We start from the raw sequence: 22851 nt of genomic DNA, 5'->3' as shown, positions 1-22851 counted from the left end.
ATACCTCGAATCACACCTTGGCATATTGGTTATGTATTATATGAAAGAAGGGACCATACATGGTTGTAAAAAGCTGGTTACCAAAAAAAATGAGAGAAGCAAAAGTGGTTTAATTTAAGCTAATATGAAACAGAAAACATGCACAGAACCAAAATGCTCATTGTGTCAATCTTTGCATCTCATCTTGGTCGTTGAGAGTCTCGATAAGCAAAGGAGGAACATACTGAGCAGTTCCTTGGTGTTTGTCTGAGTCCTGACAGAAAGAAAGGATCATCGTGTCGATAGACATCTCCACAATGTAACCGAATCCCCAGCAAACCTGCACAATCAACTTCATCAGTAACGAGGCGTTTACATATTTCGAAATTCACAATCATGTATGCAGAGAGAGCATAACAGTACAGGAAACAGAGGGGATGTGATCTTGTTGTGTGCAGATTTGTATGTGTGTGTGTCCAGCCAAGAGTACTGAAACCATGAAGATTCATATACACATGAAGACAGTAATCAGAATAAGTATAGCGTAAAATTCGTTAAAGAGAAACAAATGAGGAAGCAAGAGTCCGAAATTGTTGAGATAGACTTCAGGCTCACAGTTTTGGCATCTAACCTTTAGTACTGATGGCCTAGAGTTAACCGATTTGTGGATAGATCGGTCTATGGCGATATCCTCTATAACTTTCACCCCACCCATCTGCTCCCAGTGGTTCAAACATACATTTGACGCACGTGCAATGAACTGACAGCAGAAGTCGAAGACTAGTATATTAAGATGCAATCTTTCATAAAGAAGATAAGAAAAACTACTCCTCAGAGATATTATCAGCAAAACAAAAAAGATCAACTAGAATTGCCTCCAAGCAAAGGTCAATAATCGTAGAAATTTACCATTGACACTAGGAAATATAACAGGATAGGATAGCATGGACCCTGCAGCTGAAGAGAAGTGTTCCTGAGTTCAGGGGTTAAGTCCGCAAAATAATCATAATTTCTATCAATCCAATCATATACGGATATCTCCTTCCGGATAATCACAGACCCAATTGAGGGAGTCTTCGGATGGGATGGGACGGGACGGGACAGTCCATCAAGCAAATACTCCGAGCATTGGAGAGCTCGAATTTGAACCAGTATCTGATTTCCAATTCACGTAGATCCTGATCACCATGTCTTTCACCACAAACATTCCCCTTATAGTCCAGCCCATAGTTTAGCCTGCCACACAACAACAGTACAACACACAAGCAAACAAAAAAAACTATAAAATGATACTAAAAAAATAGCTTCTTGTTAAATCTTGAGGATACTGGTTAGAAGGCTCACAAACTGAAACAATTCAAAAATGAGAAACATTCACAATGTTCAGGACAATCCCAATTCTGAAGAGCTCAAGATACAATTTTTTTGAAAACAACTGTCTCCAGCATGAGGATTCAAACACACAAGGCAAACACAAAGAATGTATGAACAAATACATTAGTCATACCATGAAACTCCCAAATGTAAAGATGCTAACTTTCTTCATAAAAAGAGTAGGGTAAAGACAGCATTTTTCGAGTAAAAAAGACCGAAGAAATAGATCAGGATTACTCAAAGACAACATTTTTCGAGGATTCAAACACACAAGTAAGCACAAAGAATGAATGAACAAATACATTAGTCATACAATGACACTCCTAAATGTAAAAATGCCAACTTTCCTCATAAAAGTAGGGTAAAGACAACATTTCGACTCAAAAGGAGCAATGAAATAGATCAGGATCACGCAAAGATAAATCAGACGCATCTAGTTATTTATAACATTTCCTTTTCTAATTATTTCGCGCAAATCCATATACTGGAGTCGTTTGTATTTCGCGCTGGTATTTTATTTGATAAGAAAAAAGATGAGGAAAATAAATGCGGATAAAGATGCCTAGCAAATATTTTATCTACATATTATGTCCATTTTTTTTCTCTTGTATGTACATTTGGTTTATGTGTTGGAAATAACCAGATAGTGTTTTTATAATGTTGTTTGATTAATAAGAAGAGCCCAAATCGTACTTGATGAATCGGCGAATTTTCGATGATGATGAATGCTCGTAAAAATAAATTACGACACAGAGAATTTTACGTGGTTCGATTTACTGAGGTAAATCTACGTCCACGGGGAGAAATGGGGGCAGGTTTGTATTGCTTGATCTGGAATTACAGCTTACAACACAGACTTGCTATATGGTATTTTTCTCTAGAGAGCTTCTAACCCTTTTCTATCAGATCTAAGTTCTATTTATACATTGAACTAAGATCGTGGCTTACATCATCACTCTAGGTCGTGGAGGTCGTGTAGGTCATGGCCTAAGATCGTGGCCTGAGTTGACGCCACGTGGTAGTGGGTATGTTGGAAGTCGTGGAAATCCTGCATGGGTCCACTAACTCCTTGTTCGGTCGAAAACTGAGACCGAACTGCTTTGGTTGCCGATCTGAGAGTAGAGCTTGATGCCGACCTGAGAGCAGAGCTTGATTGGTTGGCTTTTACCGAGCTGTAGGCTGAGGCCGAACTCTTTGGTAATGCCGAACTCCTCCGAACTCTTTGGTAATGCCGAACTCATACTCTTCCTTGGGCTTCGGGCTGATGGGCCGTCATTGCTGTTGGGCTTGTTTAGTACGCACCCCATCACTACCCCCCCCGAAAAGCGAAGTGAATCACTTCGGCGAAGTGAGTCACTTCGGCATTCTGAGAATGGTACGGGGGAGGCTGAAGTCAGGGGACGTGCCCTGCGCGTGACGCCTTTCTTCATCTTTTGAACACCTTTGCTATTGGCTTCTTCTGCACTCTCTATCTTTTGCGTGAAAAATTTCCTTCCGCTTTCAAAGATTTCCTCAGATTTTGCAAAGAGTAAGGACCATGTCTGCTTCTTCTTCGTCTGAGTCTGGTAGCGGTGGAAAAGGGGGTAAGGGGTCTTCTAGCCGGAAAGAATCCGGGGAGAAGACCGTAGAGTATTTTCACAGTATCTTGAGTAAGGATACTGTGATATCCCTTCATGAAAAATACTCTTTTCCTGGGGGGAAAGCGGTGGTTCCCGATGATGATCATAGGGCTAACGACCCGCCGGAGGGTTATGCCACCGTTTACGAAGCCTGCTTAGAATGCGGGCTTCGTTTTCCTCTTCCCCCACCTTTTGTAGAGCTTCTTGATTTTTTTCAACTCCCTTTAGGTCAGGTGACTCCGAACTCTTGGAGGCACTTATCGGCTTTTGCTGCCGAACTGCGTAGGCTAGATAAGGATCTGTCTCTGAGGGCAATCCTTAATTTTTTCCAGTTTAAAAGGAAAGGATCTTGGTTTTACTTGATCCCCTTGCAGCCTTTTAGGGCCTTCTGCAAAACCAAGTGGCCGAAATGGCAAAACCGTTTCTTTTTTTATAATAGGACTTCGGCTCCGGGCTTTCCTTGGAGAAGGCCGAAGTCCGTGATTCCCCATCCTCGGTTAGAACCGTTGGCCGAGCTCGAGGGCGAGCTCAATAAGATTCCTATGATTAGGAAACAGTATTCGGAAACTGAGCTCGTCAAGGGCGACGTCGTGTTCGACATCTCGTCTTCGGACGAAGAGGCCGAGGGTGAGGATTTCTCTTTATCTTTATGCTCTACTGCTTTAACGAAGAAAACTAACCTTGTTTTCTTGCTTTTTGGCAGTGTTCATGCTGAACAAGGCTACCCGAAAATCTTCGGAGTCCCAGGAGCCGGAGAGGCCGAAAACCACCAGCTCGGCGTCTGATGCCGAGAGGACTCCGAAAAGGCAAAAAACCTCTTCGGATCCGAAGAAGCCGGAGTCGACTTCGGCAGAGGGGAAGGGGAGGGCCCAGAAGCCCCCGAGAGCGCCAGAAAAGGACGTGGTCTTGGCGCCTCCTTCGGAACATATCTGTGAGCCGTTTTTATGGCCCACGGACTTTGCCGAGGTGAATTCTCTTCTTGACTTTATGGTCTTGCTTTTTTCCTGTATTTTTTGTGGCCCCTTTGTTGACTTTTTTCTTTATCCATTTTCAGAGGAACGATATGCTCTCCAAGCTCGTCGCCGTCGAGCTCTCCAAAGCGTCCAATGACTATGCTGAGATGCAGAGGAAGTTGGCGGCTGCTTGTCATCGGGCCGAACAGGCTGAGGCTAACTTTGAGAAGGCCAGAGCTGCTAGGATTTCGGCCCAGGATGAAGCTCAGTTTGCCAAAAACCAGCTCGTCATCCAGCGAGAGCAGACGAAACGGAGTGATGCTGCCGCCGTGGTTGCCCAAGGAGAGGGTCTCCGTGTTTACACGGAGAAACTCTTTTTGAGCAGCCAGTTCTCGGCCTTTGTCGGTAGTCTGGTAAGGCTAATTGCCGATAAGGGCGAGCAGGGGGCCGACGTCGTGCTGCCTCTGTACAGCCGAGAGATAGCAGCTCGGCTTCAGAATCTGCCGCTCCTTGAGGAGCTCGCTTCATCCTCGGTCCTGCTTTCTGCAGACCGAGTCCGGAGTTGTCGAGCTGATCGGGACGAGAACCTGGAGGCTATCTTTGCCTCTGTGGGACCCGTTTCACCCGCTTCGACTTACAACGGAGAGGGTGAGGCCGAGCCGCTGGAGCTGGAGGCCGAAGTCGAGCGGGCCGGGCATCCGGAGAAGGAGGCCGATCAGGAGGCGGAGGCGAGGCCGGCAGGAGGCGAGGCCGAGGCTGAGGTAGCCCAGGAGAAAGAAGCTGTACCAGACCGAGGAGCCGGAGACGAAGCTGGCGGAGTATGATTTCGTCTCCCTTCTCTTAGTCTAGTTTCTTCCTTGTAAAATGGCCTTGAAGCCCTAGTGTAAAAAATTTTCCTTGTGAATGAAAAATTCTCTACACTTGTCTTCGTATAGCTTTTCGTACTCGCCTTTATTCCTGTTGTATTTTACTATCTGCTCGGTACAGCTGCCGAACTAATATAGCTGCTTTGTACCCAAGGAGATGGAGATACTTCACTGGAAACGGCTGTACTCTTCGGCTTTGGACGAAGCTGAGAGAAGAGCTATAGCCGATCAGACGAAGAATGACGAACTCTTGGCTCGTTCAATGAAGCTGGAGGCCGATAATAGGGACTTAGAGTCCGAAAAGAAAGATCTGGAGGCCGAGCTGAATACCGCCGTGGCTGAGAGGACTGCGTATGAGGATTTCATCAGCAGGCGCGGGGGAATGACCATATCAGAAGTTCAGGAACGAGTTGACGAACTGTGGGAGGAATATCATGTACTCCGGAGGAACAATGCGCTGGAGAGCTCGGCTTGCCAACAAGTTGTGAAATCACTGCGGCGTTGGGCTTCTCGGTACAACATTGTTCTTTCTCGGCGCCCCTCCATAGAAAGATTCCTTCGGCATATCGTGCCAACAGATGCTCGCACTCCAGATCAAACCTCTGGTTCCCTTGTTCAAAATCCTACTCCCAGTCAACAACGAACTCCGGAACAGCCGGAAACGTCGAGACGAGAACGGGCTCAGGAGCAACCGGAATCGTCAAGACAGGGACGGACTGAAATTCGCCGAGGAGTTGTGACTATGAGCGAGCAAGATCAGCAGATGCTTATTGCCGAGACTCTTCATCGCCGAGGTGTTAGGACTTCTCGGGCTCGGGGAAGAGGCGTTGGGTCGAGGATAGCATCTCGTCGACCTGCTTATTCTTCATCTGCTCGGAACAACCGAACTCGGCTTCCAGAGGATTTTGCAGATAGGTGGCTTAACTTCAGCAACCCTGGACAGTAGAATAGTCCTTTGTAATAGCGTAACGCCATTTTGTAGGGTAGCGGAGTTGTATGCCGAACAAGATTTGAAAATGAAATTTTGTTTTCGCTTCTAACACTGTATTTACAGCTTAGCGAAAAAATTTCATCGTACTTGTCCTCGGTCTTATGAAGTAAACTTCTTTGACCGGACTCGTCTTTGGTCTGATGAAATAAACATCTTTGACCGGACTCGTCTTTGGTCTGATGAAATAAACATCTTTTGACCGGACTCGTCTTTAGTCTGATGAAATAAACATCTTTGACCGGACTCGTCTTTAGTCTGATGAAATAAACATCTTTGACCGGACTCGTCTTTGGTCTGATGAAATAAACATCTTTGACCGGACTCGTCTTTGGTCTGATGAAATAAACATCTTTTGACCGGACTCGGTTTGTGTTCTAATTTGGCGATTTGTTGCCGGGATCGAACTTTCCCTTGTCCTAATTCGGCGAGTTTTATCGCGTGGATCGGACTTTCCTAGTTAACCGAAGTGGTCTTATGCAGTAAACCTCTTTGACTAGACATGGTCGTCCTTGGTCTTATGAGGTAAACTTCTTTGACCGAACTTGGTCGTCCTAATTCGGCGAGGTTTATCGCGTGGATTGGACTTTCCCTTGTCCTAATTCAGGCAAGTTTTATCGCGAGAATCGGACTTTTGTTGCAGTTCGTTTCAGACGAAGTGCTTGATTCTTAAGCAGAATTGTGGTCTTGTATCCTCTTTAGAAGCTTTGACACACAATCGTGGGCTTGTTGCAGCTCGTTTCGGACGAACTGCTTGTTTAAGCTGAATTGTGGTCTTGTATCCTCTTTAGAAGCTTTGACGCACAATCGTTGGCTTGTTGCAGCTCGTTTCGGACGAACTGCTTGTTTAAGCTGAATTGTGGTCTTGTATCCTCTAAATTTCTCCTCAGAAATGAATGACGACGGACTGAGAGCAGAACTAGATCTCGCCGAAGAAAGAAGAGAATTGGCGTGCATAAAAGCAGCCAAGTATAAGGAGCAAGTAGCCCGGTATTATAACCAAAGGGTGAAAAAGCTTCAATTTCAAGTGGGAGATCTCGTCTTGAGAAACAACGAAGTAAGCCGAGCAGAAAAGCTGGGCAAACTCGAACCCACATGGGAGGGTCCATATCGGGTGTCCGAAGTCCTCGGCAAAGGGTCTTATAAATTGACTCACATGTCAGGAGAACAAGTACCCCGAACATGGCACGTCTCCAACCTCAAGAAGTACCACTTGTAAGAGACAAGGTCCGGTCAGTCTGTCTTGTGTCTAGTTCGGTCATAGGGGTACATGTTTTTATTTGTTTGTTTTTTTACCTTTTACTTGTCGTTTTTTAAAAGGGGTTTAAAGTTTTTTTCCTTCGTCTTTTTCATTTTTTCTCTATGTGTTTTGTCTCTATGTGCTTGTCGTCTCTTACAAATGGTACCAAGGTATATCGTTCTTTAAAGACTGATCCCCTTTTTAGATCGATTATTAAAGACTATTGTGAGTCCAAGCTTCTAAGGAGGATATAAGACCACAATTCAGCTTAACAAGCAGTCCGTCTGAAACGAACTGCAATAAGCCAACGATTGTGAGTCCAAGCTTCCAAGGAGGATACAAGACCGCAATTCAGCTTAATAAGCACTTCGTCTGAAACGAACTGCAATAAGGGAAAGTCCGATCCACGCGATAAACCTCGCCGAATTAGGACGACCAAGTTCGGTCAAAGAAGTTTACCTCATAAGACCGGGGACGACCACGTCTAGTCAAAGGGGTTTACTGCATAAGACCACTTCGGTTAACTGGGAAAGTCCGATCCACGCGATAAAACTCGCCGAATTAGGACAAGGGAAAGTTCGATCCCGGCGACAAAAATCGCCAAATTAGAACACAAACCAAGTCCGGTCAAAGATGTTTATTTCATCGGACCAAAGACGAGTCCGGTCAAAGATGTTTATTTCATCAGACCAAAGACGAGTCCGGTCAAAGATGTTTATTTCATCAGACCAAAGACGAGTCCGGTCAAAGATGTTTATTTCATCAGACCAAAGACGAGTCCGGTCAAAGATGTTTATTTCATCAGACCAAAGACGAGTCCGGTCAAAGATGTTTATTTCATCAGACCAAACACGAGTCCGGTCAAAGAAGTTTACTTCATAAGACCAAGGACCAAGTCCGGTCAAAGAAGTTTACTTCATAAGACCGAGGACGAGTACGATGAAATTTTGTCGCTAAGCTGTAAATACAGTGTTAGAAGCGAAAACAAAATTTCATTTTTCAAATCTTGTTCGGCATACAACTCAGCTACCCTACAAAATGGCGTTACGCTATTACAAAGGACTATTCTACTGTCCAGGGTTGCTGAAGTTAAGCCACCTATCTGCAAAATCCTCTGGAAGCCGAGTTCGGTTGTTCCGAGCAGATGAAGAATAAGCAGGTCGACGAGATGCTATCCTCGACCCAACGCCTCTTCCCCGAGCCCGAGAAGTCCTAACACCTCGGCGATGAAGAGTCTCTGCAATAAGCATCTGCTGATCTTGCTCGCTCATAGTCACAACTCCTCGGCGAATTTCAGTCCGTCCCTGTCTTGACGATTCCGGTTGCTCCTGAGCCCGTTCTCGTCTCGACGTTTCCGGCTGTTCCGGAGTTCGTTGTTGACTGGGAGTAGGATTTTGAACAAGGGAACCAGAGGTTTGATCTGGAGTGCGAGCATCTGTTGGCACGATATGCCGAAGGAATCTTTCTATGGAGGGGCGCCGAGAAAGAACAATGTTGTACCGAGAAGCCCAACGCCGCAGTGATTTCACAACTTGTTGGCAAGCCGAGCTCTCCAGCGCATTGTTCCTCCGGAGTGCATGATATTCCTCCCACAGTTCGTCAACTCGTTCCTGAACTTCTGAGATGGTCATTCCCCCGCGCCTGCTGATGAAATCCTCATACGCAGTCCTCTCAGCCACGGCGGTATTCAGCTCGGCCTCCAGATCTTTCTTTTCGGACTCTAAGTCCCTATTATCGGCCTCCAGCTTCATTGAACGAGCCAAGAGTTCGTCATTCTTCGTCTGATCGGCTATAGCTCTTCTCTCAGCTTCGTCCAAAGCCGAAGAGTACAGCCGTTTCCAGTGAAGTATCTCCATCTCCTTGGGTACAAAGCAGCTATATTAGTTCGGCAGCTGTACCGAGCAGATAGTAAAATACAACAGGAATAAAGGCGAGTACGAAAAGCTATACGAAGACAAGTGTAGAGAATTTTTCATTCACAAGGAAAATTTTTTACACTAGGGCTTCAAGGCCATTTTACAAGGAAGAAACTAGACTAAGAGAAGGGAGACGAAATCATACTCCGCCAGCTTCGTCTCCGGCTCCTCGGTCTGGTACAGCTTCTTTCTCCTGGGCTACCTCAGCCTCGGCCTCGCCTCCTGCCGGCCTCGCCTCCGCCTCCTGATCGGCCTCCTTCTCCGGATGCCCGGCCCGCTCGACTTCGGCCTCCAGCTCCAGCGGCTCGGCCTCACCCTCTCCGTTGTAAGTCGAAGCGGGTGAAACGGGTCCCACAGAGGCAAAGATAGCCTCCAGGTTCTCGTCCCGATCAGCTCGACAACTCCGGACTCGGTCTGCAGAAAGCAGGACCGAGGATGAAGCGAGCTCCTCAAGGAGCGGCAGATTCTGAAGCCGAGCTGCTATCTCTCGGCTGTACAGAGGCAGCACGACGTCGGCCCCCTGCTCGCCCTTATCGGCAATTAGCCTTACCAGACTACCGACAAAGGCCGAGAACTGGCTGCTCAAAAAGAGTTTCTCCGTGTAAACACGGAGACCCTCTCCTTGGGCAACCACGGCGGCAGCATCACTCCGTTTCGTCTGCTCTCGCTGGATGACGAGCTGGTTTTTGGCAAACTGAGCTTCATCCTGGGCCGAAATCCTAGCAGCTCTGGCCTTCTCAAAGTTAGCCTCAGCCTGTTCGGCCCGATGACAAGCAGCCGCCAACTTCCTCTGCATCTCAGCATAGTCATTGGACGCTTTGGAGAGCTCGACGGCGACGAGCTTGGAGAGCATATCGTTCCTCTGAAAATGGATAAAGAAAAAAGTCAACAAAGGGGCCACAAAAAATACAGGAAAAAAGCAAGACCATAAAGTCAAGAAGAGAATTCACCTCGGCAAAGTCCGTGGGCCATAAAAACGGCTCACAGATATGTTCCGAAGGAGGCGCCAAGACCACGTGGCGTCAACTCAGGCCACGATCTTAGGCCATGACCTACACGACCTCCACGACCTAGAGTGATGATGTAAGCCACGATCTTAGTTCAATGTATAAATAGAACTTAGATCTGATAGAAAAGGGTTAGAAGCTCTCTAGAGATAAAACACCATATAGCAAATAGCAAGTTTGTATTTGTAAGCTGTAGAAAACAGATCAAGCAATACAATCTTGCCCTCCCTTTTTCCCGTGGACGTAGATTTACTTCAGTAAATCGAACCACGTAAATTCTTTGTGTCATAATCTTCATTCTCTACCAGCATTTACGAACATCAGAAATTCGCGGAGTATGATTTCGTCTCCCTTCTCTTAGTCTAGTTTCTTCCTTGTAAAATGGCCTTGAAGCCCTAGTGTAAAAAATTTTCCTTGTGAATGAAAAATTCTCTACACTTGTCTTCGTATAGCTTTTCGTACTCGCCTTTATTCCTGTTGTATTTTACTATCTGCTCGGTACAGGCTGCTGTGATCGCTATGCTTGATGATGCCGAACTGATTGCTCGGCACTTTTAAGCGCAATCTGCGAACACACTTGCTCTTTTTTCGATCACCTCGGATGACCGCTATCTCTCCTTTGGTGGGGAAGGTGTTCGGCGAGGAAGCCTCTGATCGCTATGATCGGGCTTCTTTTTGTCTTCTCTAGATGAGCTGTCTAAAGACCGTTTTCGACGGTCTGCCTCATCGGCACGAGAAAACTTGTCCGCAATGTCCCACATCTCTTGAGCTGTTTGCGGACTGCATTCCACGAGCTTTCTGTAGAGAGCTCCGGGCAGGATTCCATTTTGGAATGCCGAAATGACAAGTAGATCATTGAGATTATCTACTTGTAGGCATTCCTTATGGAATCTCGTCAGGAAGTCGCTGATCTTTTCGTCGCGACCTTGACGTATAGAAAGCAGCTGAGCCGAAGTAATCCGGGCTTCCGCTTTCTGAAAGAACCTCCTGTGGAAAGCATCCATTAGATCTCGGTAGGATCTAATGCTGCCTTGGGGGAGGCTATCGAACCACCTTCTTGCGTTCCCGATAAGCAGTTCGGGAAACAGCTTGCACATGTGGACCTCGTTGAGACCCTGGTTCGCCATGTTATATTGATAGCGTCCCAAGAAATCATGAGGATCCACGAGTCCGTCATAGGTTATCGACGGAGTTCGGTAGTTCTGTGGTAGGGAAGTTCGGGTAATATCGTCCGAGAACGGAGTCCTCAATGCTTCGTACATGGCGAACCCGACATTTCTTCGGTATGGAGGAGATGGAGTTCTCCTGTGATTCCGGTACCGAGGATTCTTTCTTCTGGAAGACACGACACTACTGCGGTAGTGACTGTCTCGTATGGAGGGAGAGGGAGAATCCGCCGTTTTCGCCTCCGGCTGCTTTTGGCTTCTCTGCAGGAAGGTTAAGAATTCCTCCTGCTTTTCAGCCAAAAACAGCTTGACAGCCTCGTTCAAATCGGGCTGCTGGGAAGATTCGGTGTGACGGCTTTTGGAGCGGCTTGTTCCTCCGCCATGAGAACTGGTGGTGGATTCATCCCTAGGCTGTTTTCCAGACCTATGGGGTGGATTGGCTTCCTCCTGGTTCTCACGGGCAGGAATACGGGTCTTCTGCGATCTGGTATGCATTTTTTGGGTTGAAAAAATGGTCAAAAATTCGCTTTATCACAAATTTGGTTCTCTGTTTCCCACAGACGGCGCCAGTGATGAATCGGCGAATTTTCGATGATGATGAATGCTCGTAAAAATAAATTACGACACAGAGAATTTTACGTGGTTCGATTTACTGAGGTAAATCTACGTCCACGGGGAGAAATGGGGGCAGGTTTGTATTGCTTGATCTGGAATTACAGCTTACAACACAGACTTGCTATATGGTATTTTTCTCTAGAGAGCTTCTAACCCTTTTCTATCAGATCTAAGTTCTATTTATACATTGAACTAAGATCGTGGCTTACATCATCACTCTAGGTCGTGGAGGTCGTGTAGGTCATGGCCTAAGAACTAGATCGTGGCCTGAGTTGACGCCACGTGGTAGTGGGTATGTTGGAAGTCGTGGAAATCCTGCATGGGTCCACTAACTCCTTGTTCGGTCGAAAACTGAGACCGAACTGCTTTGGTTGCCGATCTGAGAGTAGAGCTTGATGCCGACCTGAGAGCAGAGCTTGATTGGTTGGCTTTTACCGAGCTGTAGGCTGAGGCCGAACTCTTTGGTAATGCCGAACTCCTCCGAACTCTTTGGTAATGCCGAACTCATACTCTTCCTTGGGCTTCGGGCTGATGGGCCGTCATTGCTGTTGGGCTTGTTTAGTACGCACCCCATCAGTACTCACATAAACCAAATTCTGGACTGAAGAAGCACACCTCCAAATCAAGCAAAAATAACTCGAATCAAGCTCTGTTGGTGCACTGATTGAGTCATATTCAATTTAAATGTTGTAATTAACCCTCCTTTAAAGCCGAGCTACGTAGACTAGAACCTTATGACCTTTGGCTGGACATCAATAGTTGAAGTAATCTATTGTTAAAGAAAATCATAAAATGAATTTATTTTTAAAATAAAAAAGAGACTTAAAATTCTTTTTTTAAAGAGTTCTCTTTAAGGGCCTGTTCAAGCACCCTGGAATGCCCATACATGGGCCTAAATCATGGAGTTGTGGTGTGTTCAAGATGCTTGGGTAAAGGTGCTAAGGCCCGGTGCTATTTAACGGGCCGGCACTGTTCCAGGCTGTTATTTTCTGAAATGAATTCATATGAAGGAGATGCTAATTCATTTCCGGACTCGATTTTCGGACCAGGTTATGAGTGTAAATAGACTAATATGCCCCTGAAATGTTTGAAATAATCATCTAGCATCTACCCCTTCCCCCCCCCCCCCCCCCCCCCAATTTCTTCCGCAGCAACCCTAGCTCTTCACACCACGTTTCTGTCGCAGTAATCGTCGGTGCTCTTGTTGGCGTGGTGAATTTTTCCAGCTCCGACAATTCCCCAAGAACCCCAGGTATTCCCAGCTTGGTTTTCCTATCTATTCCCCCAATTCTGATCGGACATTGGTTTATTTCTGGGCGCATGGTGAAGCATCAGGAAAGCTTAAGAAAGTGAAGGCTAGAGTTCGTCATCGTGCTCCTCATCTTGTCACCCGTAACCCCAGGTAAGAGGCAGTTAATCAACATATAAATTTGTTGTGGTAGATATAGCGCAATTTTAACTGTGAAATGCCGATATTGGTTGGCTTGCTGATGTCGTTTGGGCTAATACCGCCTCCCAGCTTGTTTAGTTCTCAAATTTCATTTGGTAAATGTCAAATAACATAAACGTGCGCCGCTTATGTTATTTTGCGTGTCAATAAAATTTGTATCTGTGTTGATTAGCCGACTATTAGCCGACCATCGCAATCGCCCCTGCTGCTAGGGCTACCACCCCATGGACGTTTTTCGGTGTTGGGGATACATACATTCGGTGTACCAGATAAAGGAGACCGACCTTAAGCAGAAGCCCATACGCAATAATCAATTCACACAATAACTTAATCACAATTGCAAGTGGCAATGTCAGTACAGAACTCCAAGAATTATAAAACCTCTGCGTCAATTTACTCAGAAATCATCAACAATTGAATCGAAAATTAAATACAACACCACGATGTTGGGGGCAACCGCCTGACGGTTAGACTTGCATACCGTAAACAATCGAAATTAATAGCATTGCGCCTCACACGCCTCGCGCAAAACATGGATGTAACTGCACAAATGTAAATACGAAAGCGTGCAAAATTGGAGAGCATAGTACATACCTTGGCCGTGCTGGAGACCGGACTGCATCGTGCTGGTTGTCTTCCTGAGTCTGACGAAGGTAGCTTCCTGTTGGTTCACCAAATGAGCCTTGAAATGGTTGAGGTTACCGCCAAGTTTATTTGGCTGGCGGGCTTCCTCAAATGCCAAGGGTAGAGTAGGAATTATCCATGGTAGGAATTATTAAAGAAAAATTAAAAACAAATTATACTCCCTATTTCCGGAAGCATCCCAAGTTGCTTGAACATAATAAACACCCCTATTACAAATGTGATTGAACATTAAATAGACCAGATCAGATTTAAATTGGCATATATAATGCCTGCCAACTTGAACAGGCCCTAAATGTAGAGAGAACATTCCACAAAAACCAAACATTGGATTTGAGCGCACGTTTCAGAATCAACAGAGACTGTTTAGGCATTGAGCACTATCAATGGAGAAAGGGGAAGCCTCTGGCTCCAGTTCTTCCAGTGACGACGTCTGGGCTAAACTAGGTAGCAAGAAAAATGACGAAATAAAAAAATTTATTTTGTTGATTTTTTTCACTCGAGATGAGTTTATCTTTCAGTGATTGACTGCTTTTCTCAATCTTTATGAGTTGGAATGAACTATATAATTGCATGACGGATTTTTCTGTTTTTCCTACTCATTCAACTATTAACTCGCATTTCATGATTTTGTATAATCGTGGTTTCTTGGATTCTGAAATGTATCTTGAAGAAACATTCCGTCCCCGAGTGAAGACATTTCAGGAAGAAGGAAACAGATGAGGAACATATAATATAAATGTAATGTAATTTGGTTGTTATGTGGCTTAAGTTTACAATATAAAGTGGTTTTCTAAGTTGAATGTATCTTGGTTGAAGATGATCATTTTAGAATGCAACCAAAATTAGTCTTTTATCCCACTTATCTACCTTGATTTTGGGTATTTATGATCTGTCTAGGATCTCCCAGAATTTGGATGTCCAGCAAACATATTTACCACAGCTTTTTTTGTAGTGCCATTGAACTCGAGCTATCCGGATATAGAATTGAGATTGAATGAGGAGACAATTTGCTCAGACATAAAAACCCCTCCATGTGAAAAGCAAGTATGGTGCCAGATTACTAGGGAGAAGGATCATAACTCTGCCTTAATGAAGAATAAGTGGTATGCTGTTTATCCACCCTGGTATAGTTTATGTCTGATGAGTAATTTGGGTGTTCAGTAAGAAATTTCTTTTAGCATTTCACAAAATGTTTGAAATGATTAGTTCTGTTTAAGTAAACTTGACAGTGACAACTCCTATTTATGAATCAAGTAAAAGTTTCTTGCAAAAGCCAAGCAGCTGGCCTTATAATTGTAGTTTTTGGTATTCATGATGATCTATCTTTGCATCTACTTTTTTTTCATATGGCATGGATGTGTTTGAAACATAGTACGTAGTATAACAGTCTTACAAGTTATAAGTGGCATGCATGCTACTTTGGTTTGTTCCATCATAATTTCAACCATTGGAGAGACACCTTATGTGGCGTTATAGAAGTTTCTAGGTACACCATTGGAGAGACAAATTAAAAAAGATGATAGATTTTTATTTTGATGTGGCATTCATGTGGACAAGTCGAAGCTGCTTTTTTGGGTATACCATTGGGAGTACCCTAACAAAACATTACTTCTATTGGATAGGACTTGTGATGCGTGGTTGATTTGATTATCCTTTCTCTTACATGAAATTTGACCCTTGCAGAGGACTTACTTATTGCTGTCTGTCTGGATATCATATATCTCATCCCATTTTACTTTCTGATTATTATGTCCGTTGGCCAGGTTACCTATGATCGTGTACATATGCTTCCTTTCTTGCTGTTGACTGTTGTCCTTTTGCAATACTTCTTAGCAGAATCCACATAACAGCTAATCTATGTAGTAGAGAACTGCTTTTTATTTTTCATGCTGTTGTTCAATTTTATATAAAGATCTAAGAACTTTACACCTTTTCTTGTGGAAACTAGTTGTAGTTCGATCCTTGTTGATGGTGCAGTTGTTAAAGAAGATGATACGAGCCCCATTAGATGTGGTAGCGAAATGATTCTAGGTCCTGTGGCCGACGGTGAGAGTTGATATAGCCCATTTGTATCAAGTCTTATTCCTTATGTTCTTTTATACTCACAGTGACAAGTAATACGATTGTGCAACAGTTCAGCTTTTTCACATCTAAATACTACTAGTAGTTATTAATATTAACTCTTGCAAACTATCCATATCTTATTAGTGAAAATCACTTCTTTGAATTATGTTGATTACATAATATGCTGTTAGAATGGTTTCATTGCTAAATCATTTTAGATGTGCTAATAGTGAGTTGCTATCATAGTGTCAAGGGAAACTAGTCCATCCTTCTGGTTTTTTTGTCTTCTTGGCTTCTTGCTCGGGAAGCAGATTAAGCTGTCTTCAACATAAAAATTATCTATTTTTGCTTGCATCACTAAAACATGGAACACTCGTGTTGGTATTTATGTTCCGCAAGGCAACAACTTTAAGAGTCCTTACTTGTGCATTTTATTGGTACAGGGTTCTTGAGGTATGTGTTCAAAGTAATGCCTGCAAAAGAAATTTGCAAGAAACAGCTGAAGGTAGACAGCAGCTAGCCTGCTACTTGGTATTTGTTATACAACAAATACAAGTATCAGAATTTTCCTTTTCTTTTATGCTAACTTCCAGCATGAATTTGGACTAGAATTTTTAGTAAATGTTCCTTTTTTGGTAGATAACTCTAGATCCTGAGCACGCCAAGTGTCCAATATGCCTAAATGTTTGGCATGATGTAGTAACTGCCGCACCATGTCTCCACAATTTCTGGTATGTTACTCCGATTTCTTCATGTAGCTTCTTTTTCTGTTTGACCATGTTAATATCTAATCAGACTTCTCGTATTCAGCAATGGATGCTTTTCAGAGTGGCTAAAAAGGAGTCAAGAAAGACGTGCTAGTGTTATATGTCCTCAATGCAGATCAGTTGTGCAATTTGTTGGACGAAACCATTTTTTGCACGGTATAGAAGAGGTACTGGGTCCTCCTTTCTTTTTCATTTCTTTTGTTGTGGGTAGTTCACTTCAACAGATTCAGATCTTGAAAAGGATGTTATGCCTAGTTTGTCTACTTTTCACTTCTAGTTACATTCTCTAGTTCTATAATGGCTAGTCGTGTGATTCTTATTTTGTTTTCTTTTACTCGGTTATTTCTGTTCAGTTTTAGATGGCCAAAATTTGGAGAGTATATTATTTTCATGTCCCCCCTGCCCCTCCTCTTCCCTTCTTTTATTGTTGTATTGAGCTAACACTGCCAACTGTTTCTTGTGGCTTATGAGTTATGACTAGCATATATTTGTGAAGCTTTTTATATTTTAAATGGCCTTTATACTTTGGGTTGCTGGCATTGACCTTTTGCACTTCAATTCATCCTATTATCATGCAGGATATATTGCAATCCGATTCTTCTTTAAGGCGTTCAGATGAAGAGCTTGTACTTTTGGATTCCTGTTCAACAATTAAGTCACCCCTCGTAAGTATTACTCCTATATATTTCTATCCGGATGAAAGAACCACTGGGAGGCTGGCCCCACCCCAAATGTATTGATGTATGTCAAGGTCATAGATAATCTTGTTTTTTCTGTTGGAAACTGCTTCACTGGCTTGACGCCTTGACATGCATACTGCAAAGTGTCTCACCAAAAACTATGTTAGCTTTAAATCCTAATTGATACTCATTTATAATAGTCCAGCTGTTCTATCAGTCACATTGGAAGGCTTCAAATTCACGTTATGGGGTTGACATTTGTAGCTGTCTCTAATATACTCTCTCTTCTTAATAGTATTTGAATTTAGATTTTTAAACAATTACTTATTAAACTTGAAGATTTCTTGATCTGTGCTTACTTAGGGTTTTCCAATTAATGCTTGCTTTTTTTTATTTAATGCTTGCTTTTTCCATTTATAATAGGACTCTTATTGTGGGATGGACCGAAATAGCAAAACATGACTCTTATTCTGGGACAGAGGGAGTGTTATGCATTAATTGTCTTTTAATTGTGGGTTGGTGGTTCCTTGTTAGTTTTAGTAGGAGTATTATGCAATGCTTATCAAGCCCATTTATCCTTAGCTTTCACAGGAAACTACTCTTGGCTTCCCCTATAAGCTACTGTGGGAAATAAAAAAAGTTTTTCTCTTTGAGAGAGACTTAGCTAGGATTTTGCTGGAAACTCATCAGTGTTCTTTGATTATCACTGTAATTCCTCATAGTTTAGCTTTTCTGTTTGTGTTCTCTTTACTTCTATCAGCTTACGTTTTCTTTGTTTGATTAGCTCCTAAATACTTTTAAGAACAAGAAAATCTCTAAGTATGATAAATCCAATATTAGATTTACCTCCGATGGTTAATATTTATCTTATTTCAGGTTGTTAGCCGTGGAAAAAATATGAGTCACAAGCGGGCCCGTGCTCAATCTGCCGAGGGGAGTGGAAGGGATTTATCATGTCCTCAGTGTGGTAATCACACAATCTCTTTGGCCTATGGCTTATTTGTTATCTGACTAGCCACAGATAAATACTGATAATTATTTTGTGCAAACTATTTAAACTTAGAAGCAGTAGTCTCAGTCTCCATGAGTTAGTATTAAAGCTACCACTAGTCAAACTTTTGAAGCTTTTTTCAGATATTGATAATCAATTTATGTGGCTCAGATAGAGAATATGGTGGTTTTCAGTGCAATGAAAGAACAGTTCATCTTCAATGTCAAGCATGCTCTGGCATGATGCCTTCCAGATCAAATGCTCCTGTGCCGCAGCACTGTAATTTTCCTTTTGCCCTTGTACATGTTACTTTTACTAAATAGATATAGTAAGGGGATGCTTACTTTGAGTGATAGGATAATATGGTTAAACAGTACTATCGAAATTCATCAATCCATTGAAGTAAATAGTAGATTGGCATGAATTGTTTTTATCTATCCATCCCCTCACTCAAAGTAAACGGCCCTCACGAGGGTTTATATGGCTCAAAAGGGAAATGCTTAAGGAGGTCTATGTGCTGCTTAGGAGTATACTCATGGATAAAACATGAGCAAACTATGAGAATGTTAGATTACAGATCGTCCTTCTTTATTTATTATGATTTGAACTTTTGATGACTATTCAGTATGGATGGCTTCTCTCTTTACAGGTTTAGGATGTGACCGGGCATTTTGTGGTGCCTACTGGCATGCTATGGGGGCTGCTGGTTCTGATGTATATCCAGTATGCAATCAAGAAACTCTAAAGCCTGTAAGCACATCCTTTTATTTTAACCTCTTCCAACGTTAACAATTTCTATGCTTGTTAGCTACCTCAAGATTGTATATCTTCTTGTTACTACTTACTTTTTACCTAACGTGTGATATTATAATCAGAAGTATTAGTTTGGAGTAATGCCTGAAATAGTTCCAAGTAGAAATAGAGTTTCTGAGTTGTATAAGGGGGGGCCCTGAAACCATGCCAAACATGACAACTTCCTGCTCCCTCCTAATCAAATGAGATATTGCTCTGGCACTGATTTAGCATGGAATCTCAAAGTCTATACAGCTGTCTAGAAGACATAAGAGGCATTAATATAGTTTTGAGAAGTACGGGTACCACACTGATTGACTCTGGAAAGTGTTAGTATAATGTCATAATAAGTGACCAATGTGCAGGAACTGTAGATTCCTTATTTTTGTTTCTTCTCTAACCTCATGGTTAGGAAAATTCTAAAACTGAAACATGGATATATCTTACAGATGGAGGCTTTAGTTTCATCTGCTATAGGTTCTTGATTGACATTTTTTCATGTTTCAGATTGCTGCCCACTCTCTCACTAGATTACCGTTTTTAGCACATGAAAAGAATCGACATGAACAAGATGTATGGAACTTCTTTTATGCTTTATTCTCCTTTTCTTATACTGTTTTTATGTCTCTGTTTTTTTTCTTTCTAAATTTACTTGTCCTTTAAGTTCTGCAGATAACAGATAAATGTATCAGGCAGATGGGAAGACCATTGCAGGATGTGATTTCAGAATGGATAAGAAAAATGAGTAACCGGGAAGTAGGTAATATCCCTATTGGGGCTTGAATACACTTGTTAGAAATACATTATCCTTTTTGGTCTAGCTCTTGACAAAACTCATTGTCGGTACGAAGTTCATGATTTTTTGTTTCTCTCTTCCAGACAGGACGAGGCTTCTGTTGAATCACTCTGAAACGATTACTTCCCAGACCTATGTTTGCCGGTGAGTTATTTTCTACGTTTCTCTGTTCTTGGTTATATTCTCCTTAGAGTTCTGCACTGAGAAAATAATGTTGCTATGCATTTTTCTTATTTAAGCTTAATTGCCTTAGAAATTACTATAGGTGTGTTTGCAATTACAACAGTCTTTTGATTATGGTATTACATTACCTCCAATTTTTATTTCTGTAATTACTAAAGGGAAACGCATATTGGGACATATTTATAGGGAAGCTCCTAAACTTGACATGTTGAAATATCTTTTTATCTTTAAATTTACAGACTAGTAGCAGTTTAAATTGGATTATGCTGATTGCACAACATGTTTGATTTTTTTTTTGTTTTTTTGTGATCCTTGCTTATGGTCAATCTAATTTTATTAGCAGTACGCATTTGCCCATGTTTGTTCAAGAGTAAACTGTTTTCTTTATTTGCAGTGATTGCTATGACAAATTGGTCTCATTTCTATTATACTGGTTCCGGATCACATTGCCAAAACATGTAAGCTGCCTACTCGTACATTTTCTTAGTTTTACGGAGCTTCAGTGTCTCATCAAGATTAAGATGATGTTTTTTCAGTGAGACTAGATAGATGTGTATTTTGGTTTATTCTGGTTTATTGCTCATGTATTGGAACTAAGGCACTTTGTATGCCTGCCTGCAGTGTCTACCCCAAGAAGCACAGCAACGCGAAGACTGCTGGTATGGATATGCATGTCGGACACAGCACCATAACGAGGAGCATGCTCGTAAGAGGAACCATGTATGTCGTCCATCTAGGGGTGCTCGTACGCCTTGATGTATGTTTCACTATCACTTTTAGTGCCAATACATTTTTTTGTCATGATAAAATTGGGTTCCATATTTTGCACTTTGAATGATTCATGTTCTTTCTTTAGGTGCTATTTCAACTTGTAATTGTTTCTTCATATTTCTCCCTCTTATAAATCTACCTGAGAGCTAATCTGGACCTTGACTCGACCAAAACTCATTTAAGAATTAAGATGGTTAATTAAAACGTAGCTTGAAAAAAAAATCCCAACTTGATATAATTTATTCTTTTTATACTTTAATTATTAATCCCTCTGTCCGTCATTAAATGTCCCATTTTTCCTTTTTTGTCCGTCTGTCAATAAATGTCTCATTTCACTTTTACTATATTTGGTAAGTGGATCTTACCTTCCACTAACTCATTTCACTCACATTTTATTATAAAATCAAAATATAAAAGTAGGCTTCACGTTTCACTAACTTTTCTAAACACTTAACTACATAAAGTCAAACAATTTCTTAAGACGCGTGCCGATCAAATATGAGACATTTAATCACGGACGGAGGGAGTAATATCAATATGTGTATTGAACTTTAATTCATTTTCAATGTTATGACAAAATTAATCAACGAAAAGAGTTGTAATTAGCTCGATTAGAGTGCATCCTATTCTAAAAGGGGAATACAGAAAAGAGCAGACATATTATGAATGAAATTCCCATGGATTATTTATTAGTTATATTATGTTCCTGCCGTATTCATGAATGATGCATATTCGTTGTTGAGACGTCTCAAATTAAGTGATGCATTCCTTCTTTGACTAAATTGAACTCTGATTATGTCTTCTACTTTATTATTTGTACTCATATTTTATTATCTACCTATTCGATTTACTAAATGTTAGTAGTACCTTATCATGTATCGTGTCAAAAAAAAAATTCATCACACTAGTAAAATCTAAAATGGAAAGATAAAAATAAAGATGAAACAGAAGTCGATTAAATATATCTTTAAATATTCCTACATTGGATTCCTTCTGGAATAGTATTAGTCTGCTTGACAATGTAGCCTAGAAACACAGCAAAATACATAAGTGTCTCCCTATTTATGTGCTAGAATATCAATTATAATACTCCCTCCGTCCCGGGCTACTCGCTCATTTCCTTTTCGGCTCGGAGATTAAGGAATGAGTGTATAGGAAAGTCAAAAATGACGGCTGTAGGTGAAATTTTTTACTAAAAATGGAAAGAGTGCAAGTAACTTGGGACGCCCAAAAAAGAAATAAGTGCGAGTAGTGCGGGACGGAGGGAGTATCATGCATATTATTGGTCTACTTTTACAGAGGTTACTTGTTTCATTGAATACCGTGGGAGAAACCTAATAAGTAAATGTACAACTGTACAAGTAGAAGGTCTAGCTGAAAAGTACACTAATTCTATGTTGATTCAAATTTTTATCACAAATTATGAATTTTTAAGAGTGGCTAAAATTAACTTCCATGTGCAGCCTCCAGTTATAAATTTAAATGAAATGGAGATAATACGCTAAAATTAGTTTAAAATTCTATATATTGCGTTCCTTTAATTATTCTGTGCATTTTTAAACTCCATATAACTTTGTTTTTTTATGACGAAATGCATTGTTTTGGACATTGTAAGATTGCCACCTTAATAGGCTTCAATTTTGGGAAAGTTTAGTGTTGTGGAAAATTAGCTAGTTCTACTATAAACTAAGTTGACAACACCACAACTACAAAGTTCATGTTTTCACAACACAGCTTGACATCCTTTTGCGACAGTAGAAAGAAACATTGGTAAACTACTTAATTGAAATACATACTACTACTACTATTAAATTTATTTTCGAATTTGAAAGTGTTGAATCTCCCCACCCCATCAACATGAAATATATGGATTTTAATGAGAAAGCTTAGTGTTGAAGCGGTAGAGAAGCATCTTGTTCTTGGAAGTGAGATTGTTGAATGTGAGAACCTTGTATCCTCCTCCTTCCCTCCAATCCTCCTATTCTTCTC

The 22851-nt window shown here is 41.8% G+C and overlaps 2 protein-coding genes across 10 annotated transcripts; one reads left to right on the top strand and one right to left on the bottom strand.

The window, feature by feature from the left end:
* Position 1: 1 nt before the first annotated feature.
* On the bottom strand, positions 2-1891 carry LOC121771861 (choline transporter protein 1-like). Of its 3 annotated transcripts, XM_042168752.1 has the most exons (5): positions 1040-1891; positions 889-936; positions 611-739; positions 403-468; positions 2-319 (listed from the first exon to the last, which is right to left on the bottom strand). In XM_042168752.1, exons 2-5 carry the CDS (start codon positions 889-891, stop codon positions 158-160), a joined length of 360 nt encoding a protein of 119 aa, XP_042024686.1. In that variant the 5' UTR covers positions 892-936; positions 1040-1891; the 3' UTR covers positions 2-157. The 3 variants fall into 3 exon arrangements, with proteins under 3 accessions (XP_042024686.1, XP_042024685.1, XP_042024687.1); XM_042168751.1 differs by having other exon boundaries at positions 889-1891; XM_042168753.1 differs by lacking the exon at positions 403-468 and having other exon boundaries at positions 889-1891.
* A 12183-nt stretch (positions 1892-14074) lies between these two features.
* LOC121771178 (E3 ubiquitin-protein ligase CHFR) lies at positions 14075-21000 on the top strand. 7 transcript variants are annotated; one of them, XM_042167962.1, is made up of 15 exons: positions 14075-14262; positions 14771-14921; positions 15767-15849; positions 16326-16387; positions 16522-16613; positions 16693-16816; positions 17228-17314; positions 18206-18296; positions 18492-18599; positions 18970-19070; positions 19620-19685; positions 19785-19872; positions 19992-20052; positions 20486-20549; positions 20713-21000. In XM_042167962.1, the coding sequence occupies exons 1-15, from the start codon at positions 14202-14204 to the stop codon at positions 20845-20847; spliced, it is 1374 nt and encodes a 457-aa protein (XP_042023896.1). In that variant the 5' UTR covers positions 14075-14201; the 3' UTR covers positions 20848-21000. The 7 variants fall into 7 exon arrangements, with proteins under 7 accessions (XP_042023896.1, XP_042023895.1, XP_042023897.1 ...); XM_042167961.1 differs by having other exon boundaries at positions 15767-15864; XM_042167964.1 differs by lacking the exon at positions 14075-14262 and adding an exon at positions 14326-14556 and having other exon boundaries at positions 15767-15864.
* The last annotated feature ends 1851 nt before the right edge of the window (positions 21001-22851 follow it).

Source organism: Salvia splendens, chromosome 16 (genome assembly GCF_004379255.2).
Source record: "Salvia splendens isolate huo1 chromosome 16, SspV2, whole genome shotgun sequence".
NCBI classification, from domain to species: Eukaryota; Viridiplantae; Streptophyta; class Magnoliopsida; order Lamiales; family Lamiaceae; genus Salvia; species Salvia splendens.
Note: the sequence above shows the minus strand (reverse complement) of the source record. Positions and strands in the feature narration are given on the sequence as shown.